Source organism: Acipenser ruthenus, chromosome 1 (genome assembly GCF_902713425.1).
Source record: "Acipenser ruthenus chromosome 1, fAciRut3.2 maternal haplotype, whole genome shotgun sequence".
Lineage (NCBI taxonomy): Eukaryota > Metazoa > Chordata > Actinopteri > Acipenseriformes > Acipenseridae > Acipenser > Acipenser ruthenus.
In genome coordinates, this window is record NC_081189.1 from 87,994,742 (window position 1) to 88,012,370 (window position 17,629).

The window sequence follows — 17,629 nt, forward strand, 5'->3', positions numbered from 1 at the left end:
CGAGTAGAGTTGCCACACTGATGGATGCTCGACAGGAGGTCCGCTGCCCAGTTCACCACTCCGGGAAGATGCGTCGCCCGTAGGGACAGAAAGTTCTGTTGCGCCCAAGTCAGGAGCCTGGAAGGCGATGCGATGCAACTCCAGGGACCGGAGGCTGCCCTGGTGGTTGACATACGCCACCACTGACGTGTTGTCCGTTTGGACCAGCACATGTTTTCCGTGCAACACTGGAAAAAAGTGCTGGAGATCCAGCATATTTATGTTCAGGGCTATCCAACAACCTGACCAGGTGCCGCAGACTCCTCTGCCTTCCCAGACTGCCCCCCAACCCAAGTTGGAGGCGTCCGTCATCACCACTTGGCGAGTTAACACCATTCCCATCCGCACGACCCCGAGCAGCTGAGAGGGCATCCTCCACCATCGTAGGGCCGTGAAGCACGTGTGAGACACTGTCAGCCGACAGTGTCTGATGAGCTTGGGGTGTAAGTGGAATGCATTGAGCCACGCTTGGAGCGGGTGCATGCGTAATAGACCCAGCTCGATGGCTGATACGGCTGCGGCCATCAGACCCAACAGTTTTTGGAACCGCACCAAGGGGACCTTCGATCCCTGTTGAAACAGGGAGAGGCAACCCTAAATAGCTACTAATCTGTCGTCCGACAGGTATGCGCGCATAGTACTGGAGTCCAGCTGGAGCCCCAAGTACATCGTGCACTGCACCGGTATAAGCCGACTCTTTGCATCATTGATGGTGAGGCCCAGCCTCGCCACATGCTGCGTCACAATCGCTGCGTGGGCCACTGCTCTCTCCCACGACTGAGCGCAAATCAACCAGTCATCCAGATAGTTCATTACTCTGATCCACTGCAATCGCAAGGGGGCCAGGATAGCGTCTACGCACTTTGAAAATGTATGAGGTACTAGTTAGAGGCCGAACGGCAGCACGGAGAACCCGTAAACGCTTCCCTGAAAAGCGAAGCGGAGGTACTTCCTGTGCTCTGGACGAATTGGAACGTGAAAATACGCAACCTGTAAGTCAACGGTGGTGAGCCAGTCGCCCGGCTGACACATGGTGAGTTAGCATTTGGAATCTCCTTTCCTTCAAGAACTTGTTGAGGATTCTTAGGTCTAAGCCGCCGTCCTTCTTGGTTACTAGAAAATATGTTGAGTAGAACCCTTCTCCGTTCCTGAGGAAGAAAGAAAGAAAAGGCTAAATCAGGAGTCCCTGATTCTGTGAAAACAACAAGCCAGCTTTCAGCCTGAAAGGCAAGGGAACTGCAGTAGACTCTTTTTCACAATATTTTCAGATACCAACACAAAGGGTCTTACCTTACCGTCTTGAGAGGCAAAAAGAGAAATGGCTTCCTCAGTATGACGGTTTTAATCCCTCGGTAGGTGGGACCGAGGGCGTCATCCCAGGAAGGGGCCTATCGGCAGCTCTGGTGTAGAGAGCTCAGAAAATACCTACCAAAAGACAGGTATATCCCGTACGTAATGTTGTTGGTGGTCGTCTTCGAATTGAAAGGGAACTACAGACTCACTGGATTAAGTCCAGGTATGTGAACACAGTACCGTACGAGCTGCCACCACCTTTAATAAACCAGGAAGGTCTGGTAAAGTTAGGTTGTATAAAACAGGTTGACCAGAGTGGGGTAGAAGAAATTAGATGCCAGAGAGTAATATCAAAAATAATAAATCCAGTCTATTTTAATGATTAAAAACACAACTACAGCCCATGGAGGGCGCCTGAGGGACAGCCCCAGGCACGACAGAGCACCCAGCCCAGTGTGTCCCCCACCCAAATGTGAACACAAAATAATACAAGTAAATAAGAAACACTACCAACAAAACTCAAAGTGCCACACAGTAAAATAAAGCAGGCAAGAACCACAATCAGTCTGTGCCAAGCGCCCCACCAAAAACCAAGAGCAGTTAACACAGGCCTCCCACAGACAAATTAAACACATCCCACTTTATAAATTAACCCCTATTTCTAAGTCATTCATCCACACACACACTAAAACATACAATACAATTATCGGTTAACAGCAATTACAAATACATACAATAACAATACAACCACAGTATAATTTCTCCGATAAATATAACTAATTAATCCATTAATAGCAAGCTGTAACATAAATTAAACTAAAAATAGTCCCGTGCCAACAGAGTACAGTTAATAGGGTTTTATAGGAGAGGGGGAGAAGAGCCCTTATCTCTTACCTGGGTGAACCAAATTCTAACATAAAGTCACCGTCTAATAGGATTTCCAGCAGCCTATATTCAGCTTCTGCATGCACCAACCTCGCGTCACTGTTGAAATCCAACACTCTTACTACAAAACCAGCTCCGTCCCGGTCACCCAGCAAAACAAACACGTTGGTCCTCGTTCTCCAGTCCAACAACGATCACCCAGCAGTTAAACAACACTCCCCGCTCCTCTCCCTCTCTGTACAGCAGCTGTCTTTTAAATAGCCGCCTCTGTGACAATTATCCAGTTGTTTCCCACCTGCATGTCATTTAAGTCGCGGTTCTAAATAGGGGGGGTGTTGCTAACAAACAATACATCCATCAGTCTTTACAAGCCTAACCAAAGGAATCAGAACTTTTGTAAATATAAAACAAGACATAACTTTACATTGGGAGTTATTTGATGGATGTTTAATTAAACTATTTTTTATGAAAATTGTGATGGTGAAACTGTCTTCTATTCATATGATTAATACTGAGTTAAAGCTTTATGAATAATGATAACGGTAGCATTTGAGTAAATTTCAGATTATAGTCTTGGTCAACGAGACACAATAAAGTAATAAATAAAAAATACTGAACAATTTCCCTAGCAATAGACTATAAAGTAAAAACAAAACAAAAAAACAAACATGCATTTGTATATGCGCAAAAAACAAATCATGTCATATTCTTTGATGCTGGAGTGTAAGAAAATAGCTGACTCGCAGATTAGATACATTTACATTTGGGGATCAGAGAGGGTCTGGCATAGTAGATACGTGGGAAAATGCAACAAAGGACCATATATCTCATTAGTTGAATTCCCAATTAAGCGTGAAGCACTCGGTGTTTACTCGAATGAGCGCGTGCAGAGTTAACTGCATGGTTTAAGCGCTGTTTGGGATTTGGTTCTCTGTGTGAAATGGCAAAGGGGAAAGCCGACGAACTGTAAAGTGCATATCAGGCATGCACTCGCCGGACAGCGAATCAATGACCCGAACCAAGGAAAAGTAGCCCTCATCGTCATAGTTTCAGTGACCAAGCCCAAGGGCGGCAATGTAACCTTGTCTTTTTTTCCAACACTCGGGTGCTGAAAGTTTTGTTACAGCTCAAGAAGAGACAACGACATTGAAGCAGTGACTGCATAAGCAGGCTACAGGGTTTTCAAATGACTCGGCCAAAATGTGGCACACCATGACGTTGAGAGAAAGAAGGATATTATTTAGAAACACTGCACGACTGGGTGGAGCTGTGGTCGTTATCACCACAAAGGGGGTATCTGTGGTGACCACTGCAGAAACAAACACAAAAGAATAAACTTTGTAGATGTAACTATTTGCATTAATAATGGATGAAATAAATGAGTGGCCTACCATAGCTCTCATTTGATCTCAGCCGCGGACTTTAAGTATCGCCGACGGTCCAGTTTTTTTGTTTTTTTTTGCTGGTGATGGATTGAGATTTTTCCACATGGCCCATATTTTTTATTGTCCGACCTAGTTCAATAATTCATTTCCGGGCGAGGTTAGCCCCCCAACACTCCCCCCCCCCGCACCACAATGCACAAACACACACAGACATAAATGTATGTAACGTCCTAATCTAATGTGTAATCTGCGTCAAAAAAAGAAAGAAATGGAAGAAAACTTCCACTGGTTAGCCAGTGATAGGCTATATTGTGTCAAATTGATTATGTAATACATTACTGTAAACTGTAGAAAGTTACACAGCTCCTGCTGCACACCTGATACAAAGAACGAGACTAAATTAAAACGCACCAATCGATTTCTGATCTTTCAAAGATAACTCCTCCCATTGCTTCATTTACAAGAAAAACTCAAGAAAACTCGATTCACTGCAGCCTTGCACAGCATCAAGAAATCATTGTTTACAAAACCTTGCAAGAATTAAATGGTGAATTTAAAGCATAGTTACCTTTGAAATAAGTCATGTAAGGGGTTTTCAACTTCACACAACTGTTCCAAAGAGAAGAAAACGCATTTTAAAATTGAAAGTATTGCGTTAAAACGGCAACGATGCCCAACATAATCCTGATGATCTCTGTGGCTTTGGTATTACCAGTTTACTTGGAAGCGATCCATGGGATGTACCCGTTCGGCCATCCTGAATTATTTTACAAGAAGAGTAATTGCAAGCCCATACCGACCACCCTGCTTCTGTGCCACGACATTGAGTACTCAGAAATGAGGCTGCCCAACTTGCTGGGGCACGAGACCATGAAGGAGGTCCTCCAGCAAGCATCCTCTTGGATCCCCCTGGTCCAAAAGCAGTGCCACCCTGACACCAAGAAGTTCCTTTGTTCTCTTTTTGCTCCGGTGTGTTTAGACGACCTGGACGAACCGATACAGCCTTGTCGATCCCTCTGTGAGCGCGTGGAACAGAGCTGCGCCCCGGTCATGTCTGCTTTCGGCTATCCCTGGCCAGACATGCTAGATTGCAGCCGCTTCCCTGAAGACAACGATCTGTGCATCCCTCCAGCTAGCGTCGATAGTTTTGTTCCAACTACAAAAGAAGGTAAAAGGCATTTGTTTTGCATGTTGGGATACAAAATGTAGCAACAGAAATTAGTCAGTTTGCTATATTTTTTATTCATTTCAAGCAATTGAAATCAAAATAATTACAATCAGAATGACGTTATGTATGTAAAGTACCGGTCATCCATAGACTTTCCTAAAAAGGGGGAATTTATCAAAATATTTAAAACTGTAAAAAAAAAAAACTTAGTCTAATGCAAACAAAATGCTTTGGCAGCTCAAGTTTTGCAAAAACCTTTTTTTAAATGCACTCCTAAGGCAGTATTATTTTTTCAATCCCATGTACAGATTTGCTTTTGCAAACTAATTAAATTTGCTCATAACTCGTGATGCCTCCTGCCCTCTCATTTAGTAATGACAACCCTTTATTTTATATCTTTTTATATGTATATATTTGTGTATAGTACCCCAGGTGTGCGACGCCTGCAAAGATAAGGAAGAGAACGACAACGAGATTATAGAAAACCTTTGTAAAAATGATTTTGGTAAGTCATATTCTTAATTACTGTGCGTTAATTATAAAGTCTATTCTGCATTACATTAAGTTGATATTTACTCCGAAACAAACGAGGATGCTCATTTGGCCTAATGTATAACTGTTTTTATTCTATTTGTTTTATTTTTGTTTTACCTTTTTTTTTGTTAAAAACAGCTTTTAGTAAGTCTGATGGGCATTGGTACATTAAATGCAATATTTGTAATGAACACCATGACACAAAACACTATTGGAAATCAATAATGCATTATAAATATCCCATGAATCTGCTCAATCCTTGAGATACTCTGTTAATAAAGACATTTACAACACAAATGTCAGATTAAATACCAGACAGAACTATTGCACTGTAAACCAGGTAATGGGAGGCTATGGGGCTGCCTCCACACCCCTGTGGATGTAGCAAAGCTGAGACTATTGACTATTATTATTTATTAAAAGAAAAACAAAGCTGAATAGTACCATATGACCCTTTGAGCTTTTAGAAATAAAACCACCTGCTGATCGTTGGGTTGGCTCTCTAAAGTCTTTAGCAATCATTAGCAAACCCAGGGTTCCTTTCTGATTCAAAGTAAAAGTGACTTCTTCTCTTTTGTTTTCAACCCTCTTCTGCCCTCATTAGCCCTAAAGATAAAAGTGAAGGAGATCTCGTACATCAACGGAGACACCAAAATCATCCCGGAGACAAAGAGCAAGACCATCTACAAGCTGAATGGCGTGACGGAACGAGATCTGAAGAAGACCGTGCTGTGGCTCAAAGACGGCCTGCAGTGTACTTGCGATGAAATTAATGACATCAATGCCCCCTATTTAGTGATGGGACAAAAGCTGGACGGGAACCTGGTCCTAACCTCTGTAAAAAGATGGCAACGAGGGCATAGAGAGTTTAAGAGAATCTCTCGCAGCATTCGCAAACTGCAGTGTTAATTAACCACACTCCTCAACGCCTTTGCTTTTCCCCTTTAGTAATAATAATTATTATCCTTCTGCACTTTTGCAGTACTGCAGGCTTTACAACAGTTTACATGCCGTGGGAGCCAATGTGGAATATCTCCCAATTTATAAATGAATCAGAAAGAGGGCTCCATTCCAGTGCATTTACAGAACTTGGAATGCACACACACACACACACACACACACACACACACACACATATATATATGCACACTTCTATACAGCTTATGTGGCACACAATAGTGTTACAAATTCATGGAGTTCATGTAACTGAAAACAGCCTTTCTTTCTGTTAACAGCTGCTTTAAGTTGGCACGGCCTAGAGTAGAAGGATGTACACATGGCTCAGTAATACTTGTGAATCATCTATCGAATGGCATTAGGTCTGGACATTTGAAATAAGTCAAGCAGCAATTAATGCATTAAATTTATGTTTTTTAGGTGACACATTTAGTTTTTGATTTGTGTCTCTCACCCGATTGTGGTGTGAAATACCATTTTGTATAAATCAAAGTCTACTCATTTTATTATTTAATCTAGCCTATTTGAATTTTGTTTTTAGTTTTAACAACTGTATGATAAAAGTGTGTTTCACTATAACATTTTTTCACATATGTAATCGAGAATGTGATGTGGCTCTCATTTGAACCATTTAAATATATTGTCTATGTTTTGAGCTTTTTAAAAGTTTATGAATTTGGAAAAAAAACCAAAAAAGCCTAAAAAAGCCCAGTATTAGCCTGTATTAGTATATAGTCTGCTCAAGAGTTGTAAAATACTGCTTTAGCTTACACTGTAAATATTTCTGAAAAACATTTTATTCTTGTATATATGTTTTGAACTGTCAATTTAGTTTACTTTACACTTATAATACATTTTGTAGCCCACCCAATTAACATTTCACGTTGGCTTTAAAACCAGATATTTAAGAATTACAACACATTTGAAAGAAATCTACTTTAAATGCACCAAAAATGTTGTTCCTTAAATAAGCATCAGGCCAACAGTGTCAAGTTTATACAGTAGACCTAAACACTAAAACGTGTTTAAAATATGTTGCATATCACTGATGTTTAATTTTTAAACATTTGGTTTTATATTGTGGATAAAACTGGGTAGGACTACTTTATTAGTTTCCATTGTTTATCTTGCAACATCAAAGTGAAAAATATTTGTTCCACCAGTTTTAAATTCATTTAATGTCATCTGATGTATTAACCAATGCGTAGCCTTTTATGTTTATGTTTGCCATATGCAGTGCTTATTTTCGTATGTTTATACCAAATAAACAAAAAATGTATTTAAAAACATGACTTTGAATTATAATTATTACACGTATCAGAAAAGCTTTTCGTCAACGTGATTTACATGATTTATAAAATGGCTTGGATAAATTAAGTGCTGTGATTGGCTTAACAAAGTCACATGACTGTCTTACCTGATCTATACTACACCTTAATAGTAACAGTTATCTAAACAGTGTTTCTGTAGGTAAAAATGTCAACATACAACTGAAACAGCATTTAAATCACCCGATCTGATTGAGATCAGTCGATTCAATGGGCCATTATCAAGCAAAAAGCATCCCATAGGAATGGGCCAGTAGGTACCTACTAGCCTCCCAACAGGTAGAGTAGGTCTGGATCAAGCGCTTTAATGGCCGTCGGATGTAGTAGCCGCTAGAGGGCGCTAAAAAGCGGTGTTGAAATAATAGTAAAAATTACTTAAATCGTAGACATTAGGTTTAGGGGTAGAGGGTAGATTTAGGGGTTAGTAGGCTAGTAGGTATACTGGCCCATTCCTATGGGATGATTTTTGCTTGATAACGTTCCATTGAATCGACTGATCTCAATCAGATCGGCTGTTTAAATCACCCATCAACCTGTTTTTTTCATCTCTGTCACTAAGAAAAAAAAAATGGCAAATATACTGTGGTATTTAGTCAGAGAAGAGAACAAAGAAAACTCTGAGGTAAGCCGTAGCAGTAACACTTTATTCAAAAGCCATCTGAGAAATCACCACGCAAGTCTCGTATTATATATGCAGCAGCGTACTTGTTAAACTAAATATCGCCTATAAAACGGACTAGTGAGTGTGCGATGCTTAAATTAGACACAGCAGATGCACCTCACCACTACCCTCCGATTTCAGAAACATATTTAAAACAAAATTAAAATCTCTCCTGCTCTCTTCTGACACAACCGTTGGGCTTTTAAACAAGGTCGGGTTCGGCATTGAATTATACTGTGCTGGAAATTATGCCGGTTACTGGCCATCGAAACAGTAAAATTCATAGTTTACAGCAACGTTTTAAGGCACATTTGAACATGAGATGAGTTGAACAATTTACAGATGTTTTATTTAAATAAAGTCAAACATTAGCAGCAAACTGCATTTGTTTGAATATTGGGTTCAAATGATTAGCTTTAATCGTTTACTAATTACTATTTTTTTTATGTTACTGGTGAAGCTGGCTCATAAACCAATGAGAAGAGTACCTGTTTAATTGTAACCTTATGAACACAGACCTCTAATACAACTAATACACAAATGGGAATATGTGAAGGCTACACTAATATGCAAGTGGAGTATTAATTTGTTGATTTACAGTATATCCATAGCCTGTATTTCTTTTACTGTGCCTCATTATTATTATGCACAGGTTACTGGAACAAAGTGCCCTCTTTTGGTGAAAGATGATATTGCAGGGAAATGGGTTATAATAATTTTACTTAAAGGAGCAATAATAACCAATGTATAAAAACACTTTAGTAACTCTCATTAGCTTAACAACTTTCCTGCAAGTCCCTTAGGATTATTGTTTAGATCATTTCGATTCCCAGGCATCTTTTTATTTAATTAATTTAACCTGTCATCATGGTAATGGCTAGTTCCCATAAGATAAAAAGAAGTTGACCATACGGCAAATCATACACTCAGAGTTTTCAGAAACTGTTGTCAGTCCATGATCAGAAGTGCATCCTTAAAATACGTGCAAAGGCTGTCGCCAATTATTTGCTATGAAAATACCAATAACAAAAAACATGTTTTCCTTAAATATGTGCATCTTTTAAAAAGAATATTGTGAGAGCTACAAAATGATTATAATACATACTAGGTAAGATTTACTGGAATTACTTTGTTAGTTCAGTTTACTTAAAGAAGTAAATGAGCAATGCTTGAAAATCCAGATCTTTCTTAACTTCACATAGAGCACAGGGAAGTGTTATGCATTTGTATACAACAAGGTGGATTGTACATAACTGTGGCACTGACAAACTCTTTGATTATGAAAGAGGCCTCAAGAGCAGATTATATTGATGTCTCATGCCATGCCGTAGATACCTGAGAAGAGCTGGAAGCTAAAATGGTACTCCACAGTCAGTGGAGTGAATGTAGTCTTTTACACTGGAACACTGGAATAGGAAAGGTGTGATTAGCCTGCCTGGTTGCGGTTCTCCTGGAGTCACAACACAGAATAAAGATCAAACCAGTCCAGTGGCACTAGAACCATTTTTATAGTGGGGGTGTTGCTATTATGTTAAAACATGTTAATAAAGCAAAGCCAGCATCAACACCTGTTTATCTAAGTAAAAATTGCTTTAACCACAGTCCTTGCTACCATGTTTACAACATGCTTACCATAAAACGTTTCGTGCAAACAAATTCAAAGGTAGTCTGTAATTTTATGATCCACTTAAATACTGCAATTTAGTAATGTCTTGTTTACTTGCAAAAACAGGTTGAGCAGATGTATTTTATTTTCAGTAGTCGTTGAAGACAAGGGCAGTCAGAAGGCTCCAAAGGTTTACTTATCTTACCCTCAGGTGTCATGCTGATAATTTTTTTTTCATGAGTCTCTGTCACAGATAACTTGTTTGGTGATGTCACCCCATCAATTCATCGACCCTAGGCATAGGGTAAGCGTCAAATTTGGACACATTATTTAGTTTCCTGAAATCATTACGAAATCTAATGGAGCTATGTGGCTTTGTCACTATAACTATTGAGCTGGCCCACTCATTGTAAGACTCCTTGATTATGCCCGTACAAAGCATCATTTTAACTTTGTCTTTGATGGCTTTTCTCCTCGCCTCAGGTACCCTATAGGGTTTCAAGGTTACTCGTTGCCCTGGTTTACTTATAATGCCATGTTTTATGACAAAAGTTTTCCCCAGAGCAAAAAAATATATATTTTTCCCTAAAAGATCCCTGACGTCCTGTTTTTGCTTATCTGACAGCGTTTCCACTATTGTAACCTGCTGCTCCTCTTTGTTATCAGTACAGGCAGGAGCACTTACAGTCACCAGTGCGTCTCTATCTTTCCATGCTTTCAGCAAAGTCACATGATATATTTGCTCTTGTTTCCTTCTCCCTGGCTGATGCACTTTGTAATTTACCTTGCCTACTTTTCCAGTTACACCCTGGGATCCTTCAAGAAGCTGCTTGATGAGATTCTGGGATCAATAAGCTACTAACAACCAAACGAGCAAGATGGGCTGAATGGCCTCCTCTCGTTTGTAAACTTTCTTATGTTCTTTCTTATGTTCTTAGTTATTTCCTAGGGACCGTGCCATGTGCCAAAACCTTATACCCTGGCTGGAAAACCCTTACTCTGTCCATATGATTGTCAGCATGTCTGTGATTCTTGAGCCTGTGATCCTTTACAATTGGCATAACGCGGTGATGAGATCTGCATTTGTGACATGTGTTTAATAATGCTATGATAAGGTGTGGGTTCCTGCTCCCAGGTTTCATTGGCAATATCTCAACCTGTCCCTGGAGTCTGGCTCGGTTCCTGCTGCCATTAAGCTTGCCCGAGTTACGCCGGTACTCAAAAAACCCTCCCTTGACCCGGCTGACTTATCTAATTTCCGTCCCACCTCCAATCTCCCTATTCTCTCAAAAACTGTTGAAAGGGCAGCAGCCAGTCAGCTAATGAAATATCTCATGGACAACAATCTGCTTGAATCTCTACAGTCTGGTTTCCGGCCGCATCACAGTACTGAAACTGCTCTGCTCTGGATTGTGAATGATCTCCTGCTCAGTGCTGATGCTGGTGTTCCCTCTGTGCTTGTCCTCCTTAACCTAACAGCTGCTTTTTACTCCATAGATCATGGCATTCTTCTTGAATGTCTTCAGAAGTATGCTGGGATCTCTGGAACCTGTCTCTCCTGGATGTCCTCTTACCTATCCGGACGCATGCAGTCTGTTTTCTATCCTGGATGCAGTGGTGTTGCAAACCCAGTAACTTGTGGTGTCCCCCTAGAATCTGTTTTTGGGCCCCTTCTCTTCAATATCTACATGCTTCCCTTGGGTCACCTCATCCGCCAACACAGCCTCATGTTTCACTCCTATGCTGACGACACCCAGCTCTTCTTAAAACTTGACCCTGGTAGCCCTTCTGCCATGGTCCGGCTCTCGGCTTGCATTCAAGACATAGAGGCCTGGATGTCTGCCAATTTTCTTCAGCTGAACACTGGCAAATCTGAACTCCTTCTAGTAGGATCTAAAACTCAACTTAAGAATCTAAATATAGCTGCCCTGAACCTCGGAAACGGTCTGCTGCTGCCTTCCCCCACAGTATGAAGCCTTGGTGTACTTCTTGACAACAACCTCTCCTTTGATGCCCACATTTCCTCCTTGGTCAAATCTTCCTTCTATCATCTTAGAAACATCTCCAAAGTCCGTCCCTACCTTTCCCTGCTAGATGCGGAGATACTTTGTCATGCATTTGTCTCCTCTTGACTCGACTACTGCACTTGTCTATATGGTAGTCTCCCGGCACACACCATAAGCCGACAGCAGCTACTCCTCAACCTGCTGACCCACTAAGTCCCTGCCTGAGGTCCTCCGACTCTGGCCTGCTTGTTATCCCCAAGCAAAAGTGTACCACACTTAGAGAACACTCATTTAGCTTCATGGCTCCGACTCTGTGGAACTCTCTCCCAGCTTTGGTGCGTGATGCTCCCTCCGTCGCTCGCTTTAAATCAACTCTCAAGATGTTCTCTCTTGCTTTCCATGCTTTTTAAGCCTGATATCTGCTATTAGCTGCTGTGTTGCTGCTACTATTTCATGTATTATGCTACTATCATGTATTTTGCACTTTCCACTGTATTTAATGTATTATGCATTTTTTTTACTGTATATCATGTATTATGCATTTCTCTGTATTTGGATTTTCTTGTTGTTACTGCATCTTGTAAAGCGCTTTGTGATGGTGGTCCACTATGAAGGGTGCTATATAAAATAAAGATTGATTGATTGATTATACAAATATAAATATTGAATTGTGCATGCGAGTGACATTTAATGTGTTATTTATGGTATTCACACATTGTCAAACAGAAAAAAATAAATAAATACAGTGCGTGAATGGCGTCTGACAAATGATTTAAAACAATCTTCGAATTCCTGGCTGGCAAATTAACCTAATACAGCCCTAATTTTAAATGACATCATTACAAATGTAATTGGCCCCAGGTCTGCTTACAGCCCTGTATTTTAGCATCATATAATTGTGATCATTGACAAAACAAAAATAGTTTCAAGCAATTTTCAAATGATTATTATGTAGTCAAAAATTAAGAAAAATTAAAATTATTCTCAAAAAGAATATTTGAAATAACAGATTATCTCTTTAGCAGAAATATTACAACTGTACTTATTTTCCATTTAAGATGTAAGCATAAAAAATATATTACATTGAAAAAATTGGAAAAATTAAAACTTTAAACATGAAACAAACCTTCATCCTGTACTGTGCCTTAAGATGGCCCTCACAAGAGTGCCCCTTACGCTATATTGATCCCTTGGATTATATATAGATGGCTTACAAAAAGGATAGTGATACAACATACAACATTCATACTCATACTTATAATGTCATGGGGAAAAAAGTTTAACGTTCCAATTAAAAATTTAACCATTGAATCCGTACAAACACTGTGCATCATATATCAGCATGTTATAAAGCTTAATTAAACCAAACATTATTACTATTAGTGGATTTAAATTGATTTCTTAAAAGTGATGTTTTCTATTTTAATCCAAGTCATACCGAGTACATAGGTACTTATAGTCGCTACAGCTTTGGCAGAACATACTTGTTACCCAGTCTTACACGAATAGACCTGAGGCAAGTTGTAAACAGCCCTAATTAAAAAATATAGACAGATAAACAGGTAGATGCATTGTAAGGTCCACACTGAGATGCTGCAGAGCAGCATGCATTAAGGGTTTCTTGTTTAATTTAGTAAACTGGCTAGCTGGAGGCAAGTGCACATCCTCGCACATACAAGGCTATTTATGAATGGTCTTGCAGGACAGAACGATTTAAACACCTTACAGACATACGTCGTCTCTATGGTGGATTTGGTGGCTCTACACTATATTGACTGTGTTGTGACAAATGTTTCAGTTTTTGCCAACCCCTGTAAATGAAACAAAGTTTCAAACTCTTGAAAACAATATTATTATTTCCATGCCGCCGATCATTTACTTTATATATTTACTATTTTATGTTTGAATAGTTTTGAGCATCAATAATAACAGTCTATTTATGCTTATTTACACATCATCTGTAAAGTGATCTTTTATTGTTATTGGGGTTGTGTGGTTTTGTAACTTACTGTACCCAAAGAAAGGGAAAATACAGTAGTCCTACTAGTGTAGGTAGTCACCAGGGGTCTTCACTATAGTAAAACAAACAAAAAAAAAGCAGCATCCCTTATCTGTGAGTAAATGGCTGAATCGATAAGCATCTTTTTCAGGAGTGGTGCTTACAGCCATAAAGCTAGTACAAAATGGCAAAATAATTAGGAGCATTTGCCAGCTATTTATACCCTGGAGCCTACATGCATGATAAAGTAAAATGACAACTTTTTTTTTATTATTATTTACTAGAAGTTACAGGAAAATAGTCAATTAAAAGGTTGCATTGGAAAGTCAAAAGAATTGCATGCTATTTAGGGATTGTCAAGCTAAAAGTCTTCTCAACTCTCACAAATTGTCTCCCAGTTCACTGATAATTATCCCACAGGTAAATTTCTGTAACTCTCACTGTAGTATTTCTCAAGTATTATAATGCAAAAATTCTTCATACCCCTGACTGCTTTGCTTATATGTCTTGTGGACCTAGCCTTCCCCATTCTGTGTTGAGGTATGAAGAGGGATATAAAGTGCCACACAAAGACAGTCTTATTGGCTCAAGAAGATAAACAAGCCCTGTTCAAGACCTTGCTCAAGTAAAACAGCCACGTTGGAGAAACAGACAAAAATACATTTAGAATAGTTTATCCCTTCCACAGGGACAAGCCCACTGTAGGTCAGAAAATGTTTTGCCACTTATTGGGCCAACTTGGAACAAAGCGGTACATTTGCTTCTTTGCCAGCCTGTTCTTTTTCTTTACCCCAATGCTTATTTACACCTTTAATCTGACTCATCCAAAGACTGTCAATACTTTTTAAAAAACAATCCTGTGTTAACAAAGAAGTGGCAGTACCAAACCCTTAATACACCTAAATGTATCCTTCTGCACCATCTCTGCTTACCACACATATTCAAAATACAGTTTCATAGTTTTCCCAAGATTCTGTTTGCTTGTATCATGTGTCCAGTGGCTGATTGGAAATGTACCCTATAAATTCAATTTGAGTGTCACTTGTTTATTTTCCATCAAAAATGTATGTTGTAAATTAAAGGCTCTAGATTATTCATTTTACGTGTGTAAACAAGACTTTTAACTGCATGATTACAACATATACAAAGCATCTGGTATTTGAGTTCAGCGCCTTTAAATATAATAAACTTATCCATCATCCTTTATACACACAAGCAAAACCATTCAGGAAGCTACTTGAGATATATAGCAGATGGGATGTCATGTTTTAAACAAACCAGTTGTACATGCTTTGCCCCACTTGATTGTTTTGAGACTTTTGAAGGAAGATCAGTTGTTCAAATGTTTTATTTGTATAAACTGAGTTAGGTAAGTCATTTCCAAAAAGTGATTTTAATTATGTTTTTCTTGTAGGCTGAACTGGTCAGTCATTGATTATAACAATCCATACTCAACCAGGTCTCTGTAAAAATACAATGAATAAGCTATGTAAGCACTACCAAATTACTTACTACCGATCAGAGTTGTCATATCTGTACAGTATATATAACGATTGATAACATCACAATATTATAACTTACTACTTAAAGCTTTTTTGCCAACATGTATATTACCCCCATTGCTTCTCTTTTTCCCTCGTATCTACCTGATTACAGAATGCAGCATGAAAAGATGCATGTTAAACACCGTGGCCATGAGGCCATGCATGCAGAGATGGTACTCATACTTATAGCTACCCTGGTGATTGCACAGATCGTGTTGGTCCAGTGGAAACAGAGGCACTGCAGATCCTATAATGTGAGTCATGATGACTTAATATTTTTTTATTAGTAATGTATTTAGCATTTACAGAGGTAAGAACATAGGCTATCAGACAAAAGCTGATCTGGTAGAGCAGAAGGAGCAATGACAGGCTTCTCCTCCCTGGACAGAACTGGCTAATAGAGGTTTAAACATTTCCACTTCTTTTTTGATTATTTATTTATATAAATGTGATTGATTGATTATTTATATATATATATATATATATATATATATATATATATATATATATATATATATATATATATATATATATATATATATATATATATATATATAAATGTGACCATTATGCCTCTTTGCCTTGCTTTTCTGTTGTTGATTATGTTTATCAGTTTATCACATTCAGTTATTTAGCACAATACTCAAATTATTCATTTGAAGCAAAACATTTGTACTCTTTCAATTCGAAGACGACCACCAACATTACTGCGTAGGCCCACCCACCTCGGTGAGTAGGGCCTTTCATAACAAACAATAGTGTGTTCTCCCCCAACTGTTTTTCACTGTGTTTGCTGTTTACTTCCAGCTTCCCCTCCGCGGCTTCGGCCTTTGTGTCGCCTTGGTGCATGCTACGCGCTGACCAGGTGTGTCAGGGTAGGCACCGTTGCCTAGTGCGCACGGTGCTAGTGCCTCGGTGTGTATATCGCCCTCGTCTTTCTGGTACGCACGGTGCAAGCGATACTCTGTGCACACAGTGCTCGGTGCACACAGTGTTTGTGCACGTAATACACACGATACATGGTGCAATTATTGCTTAATACGCACAGTGCACACGGTGCACTCAGTGCACACGATACACTGTGCAATCAGTGCCTGATTCGCATGGTGCTCAGTATAACCAGTGCATGCAGTGCTCAGTGCACACAGCGTTCAATGCACACTGCACAAAACACACAGTGCAATCTGTGTTGAACACTCCACCGTGATGACGAGCAAGGCCGGGTTTCACACTTTCAGTAGGGCTAAAATCCCTCAGGGAGTCAGGCATACCCTGTGTGCGATGCTTGGGCGTCAAGCAGGTCACCTTGGCCCTTGAGAGTGAGGCCTGTAGCATCTGCGCGGCTTTTCAGCCCCGCGTACTAGAGAACCGAATGGAAAGGGCCACAAGGGCTAGTTCCGCATCCCCTGCGGCCAGACTGTTGCCGGCTCTCACAGCCCCAGAGCCCCTCCTCTACGGACTGTTCCAGGACCCCCTGCTGGACATTCCCCACGCACAGGCCCCCCGTAGCCGCTCCCCATCTCCGCAAGCGAGACGGGTGAAGCGCTCGAAGCAGGCAAGGGACATCATGGACCTTAAGGCTCAGATGGCCCATGTCCTGGAGCTCCGGTCCAGACAGGTACCTGCAGCCCCGGCCGCAGTTCCAGCTCCGCTGCTGTCCCAAGTACAGTACCCTCTCAGGGTGAACGGGAAGAGGCATCCTAGCTGGCACAGGAGGACACACTCTCTATAGCAGCCTCCTGGGGTGGGACCTCCTTCTCCTCTGGGATGGAGGTAGGATGGGAGCCCGAGCTCTCTGGTGAGGCAGCCTTGGAAGCCAGTGTGCCACCACTATCAAGCTTGACGTTGGCTCGACGTAGACTCCACCATTGTGGCCTTGGTCAAGCCGGTGGGAGGATTGGCCAAAGACCCTGTGTGCCCTAACCCGCAACGCAGGGTTACGGAGACACATCTCAAGAGGGCATATTCAGCGGAGGCACAGGTAACCCTCCTGGCAAACACGACGGGTATGCTTATGGCCTATATGGACAGTGCACTGCGTGAGACCCCGCTCCCGGAGCCGGTGGCCACCGAATTGCGCCTCCTGTTGAACGCGCTGCTCCAGATCTCTGGTCTTCAAGGGTAAGCCTTAGGCCAAAGCCTGTCTAGTCTGGTTGTGGCTCACAGACATCTCTGGCTGTCACAAGCAAGGGTTCCCAACGTGGATAAGGCTGCACTGCTAGAT

General features: G+C 40.6%; 1 protein-coding gene across 1 annotated transcript; it reads left to right on the forward strand.

Moving 5' to 3' along the window:
• The first annotated feature begins 3,920 nt into the window (after nt 1–3,920).
• On the forward strand, nt 3,921–7,543 carry LOC131738131 (secreted frizzled-related protein 2-like). The gene is made up of 3 exons (XM_059031711.1): nt 3,921–4,770; nt 5,195–5,275; nt 5,909–7,543. The coding sequence occupies exons 1-3, from the start codon at nt 4,272–4,274 to the stop codon at nt 6,211–6,213; spliced, it is 885 nt and encodes a 294-aa protein (XP_058887694.1). The 5' UTR covers nt 3,921–4,271; the 3' UTR covers nt 6,214–7,543.
• The last annotated feature ends 10,086 nt before the right edge of the window (nt 7,544–17,629 follow it).

Excerpts from the sequence above, each read along its gene's own strand:
- LOC131738131 (XM_059031711.1), top strand. The coding sequence starts at position 4,272 with ATGCCCAACATAATCCTGATGATCTCTGTGGCTTTGGTATTACCAGTT. Across the intron at positions 4,771-5,194 it reads TGTTCCAACTACAAAAGAAG|TACCCCAGGTGTGCGACGCC; the intron begins GTAAAAGGCATT and ends ATTTGTGTATAG. Across the intron at positions 5,276-5,908 it reads CCTTTGTAAAAATGATTTTG|CCCTAAAGATAAAAGTGAAG; the intron begins GTAAGTCATATT and ends TGCCCTCATTAG.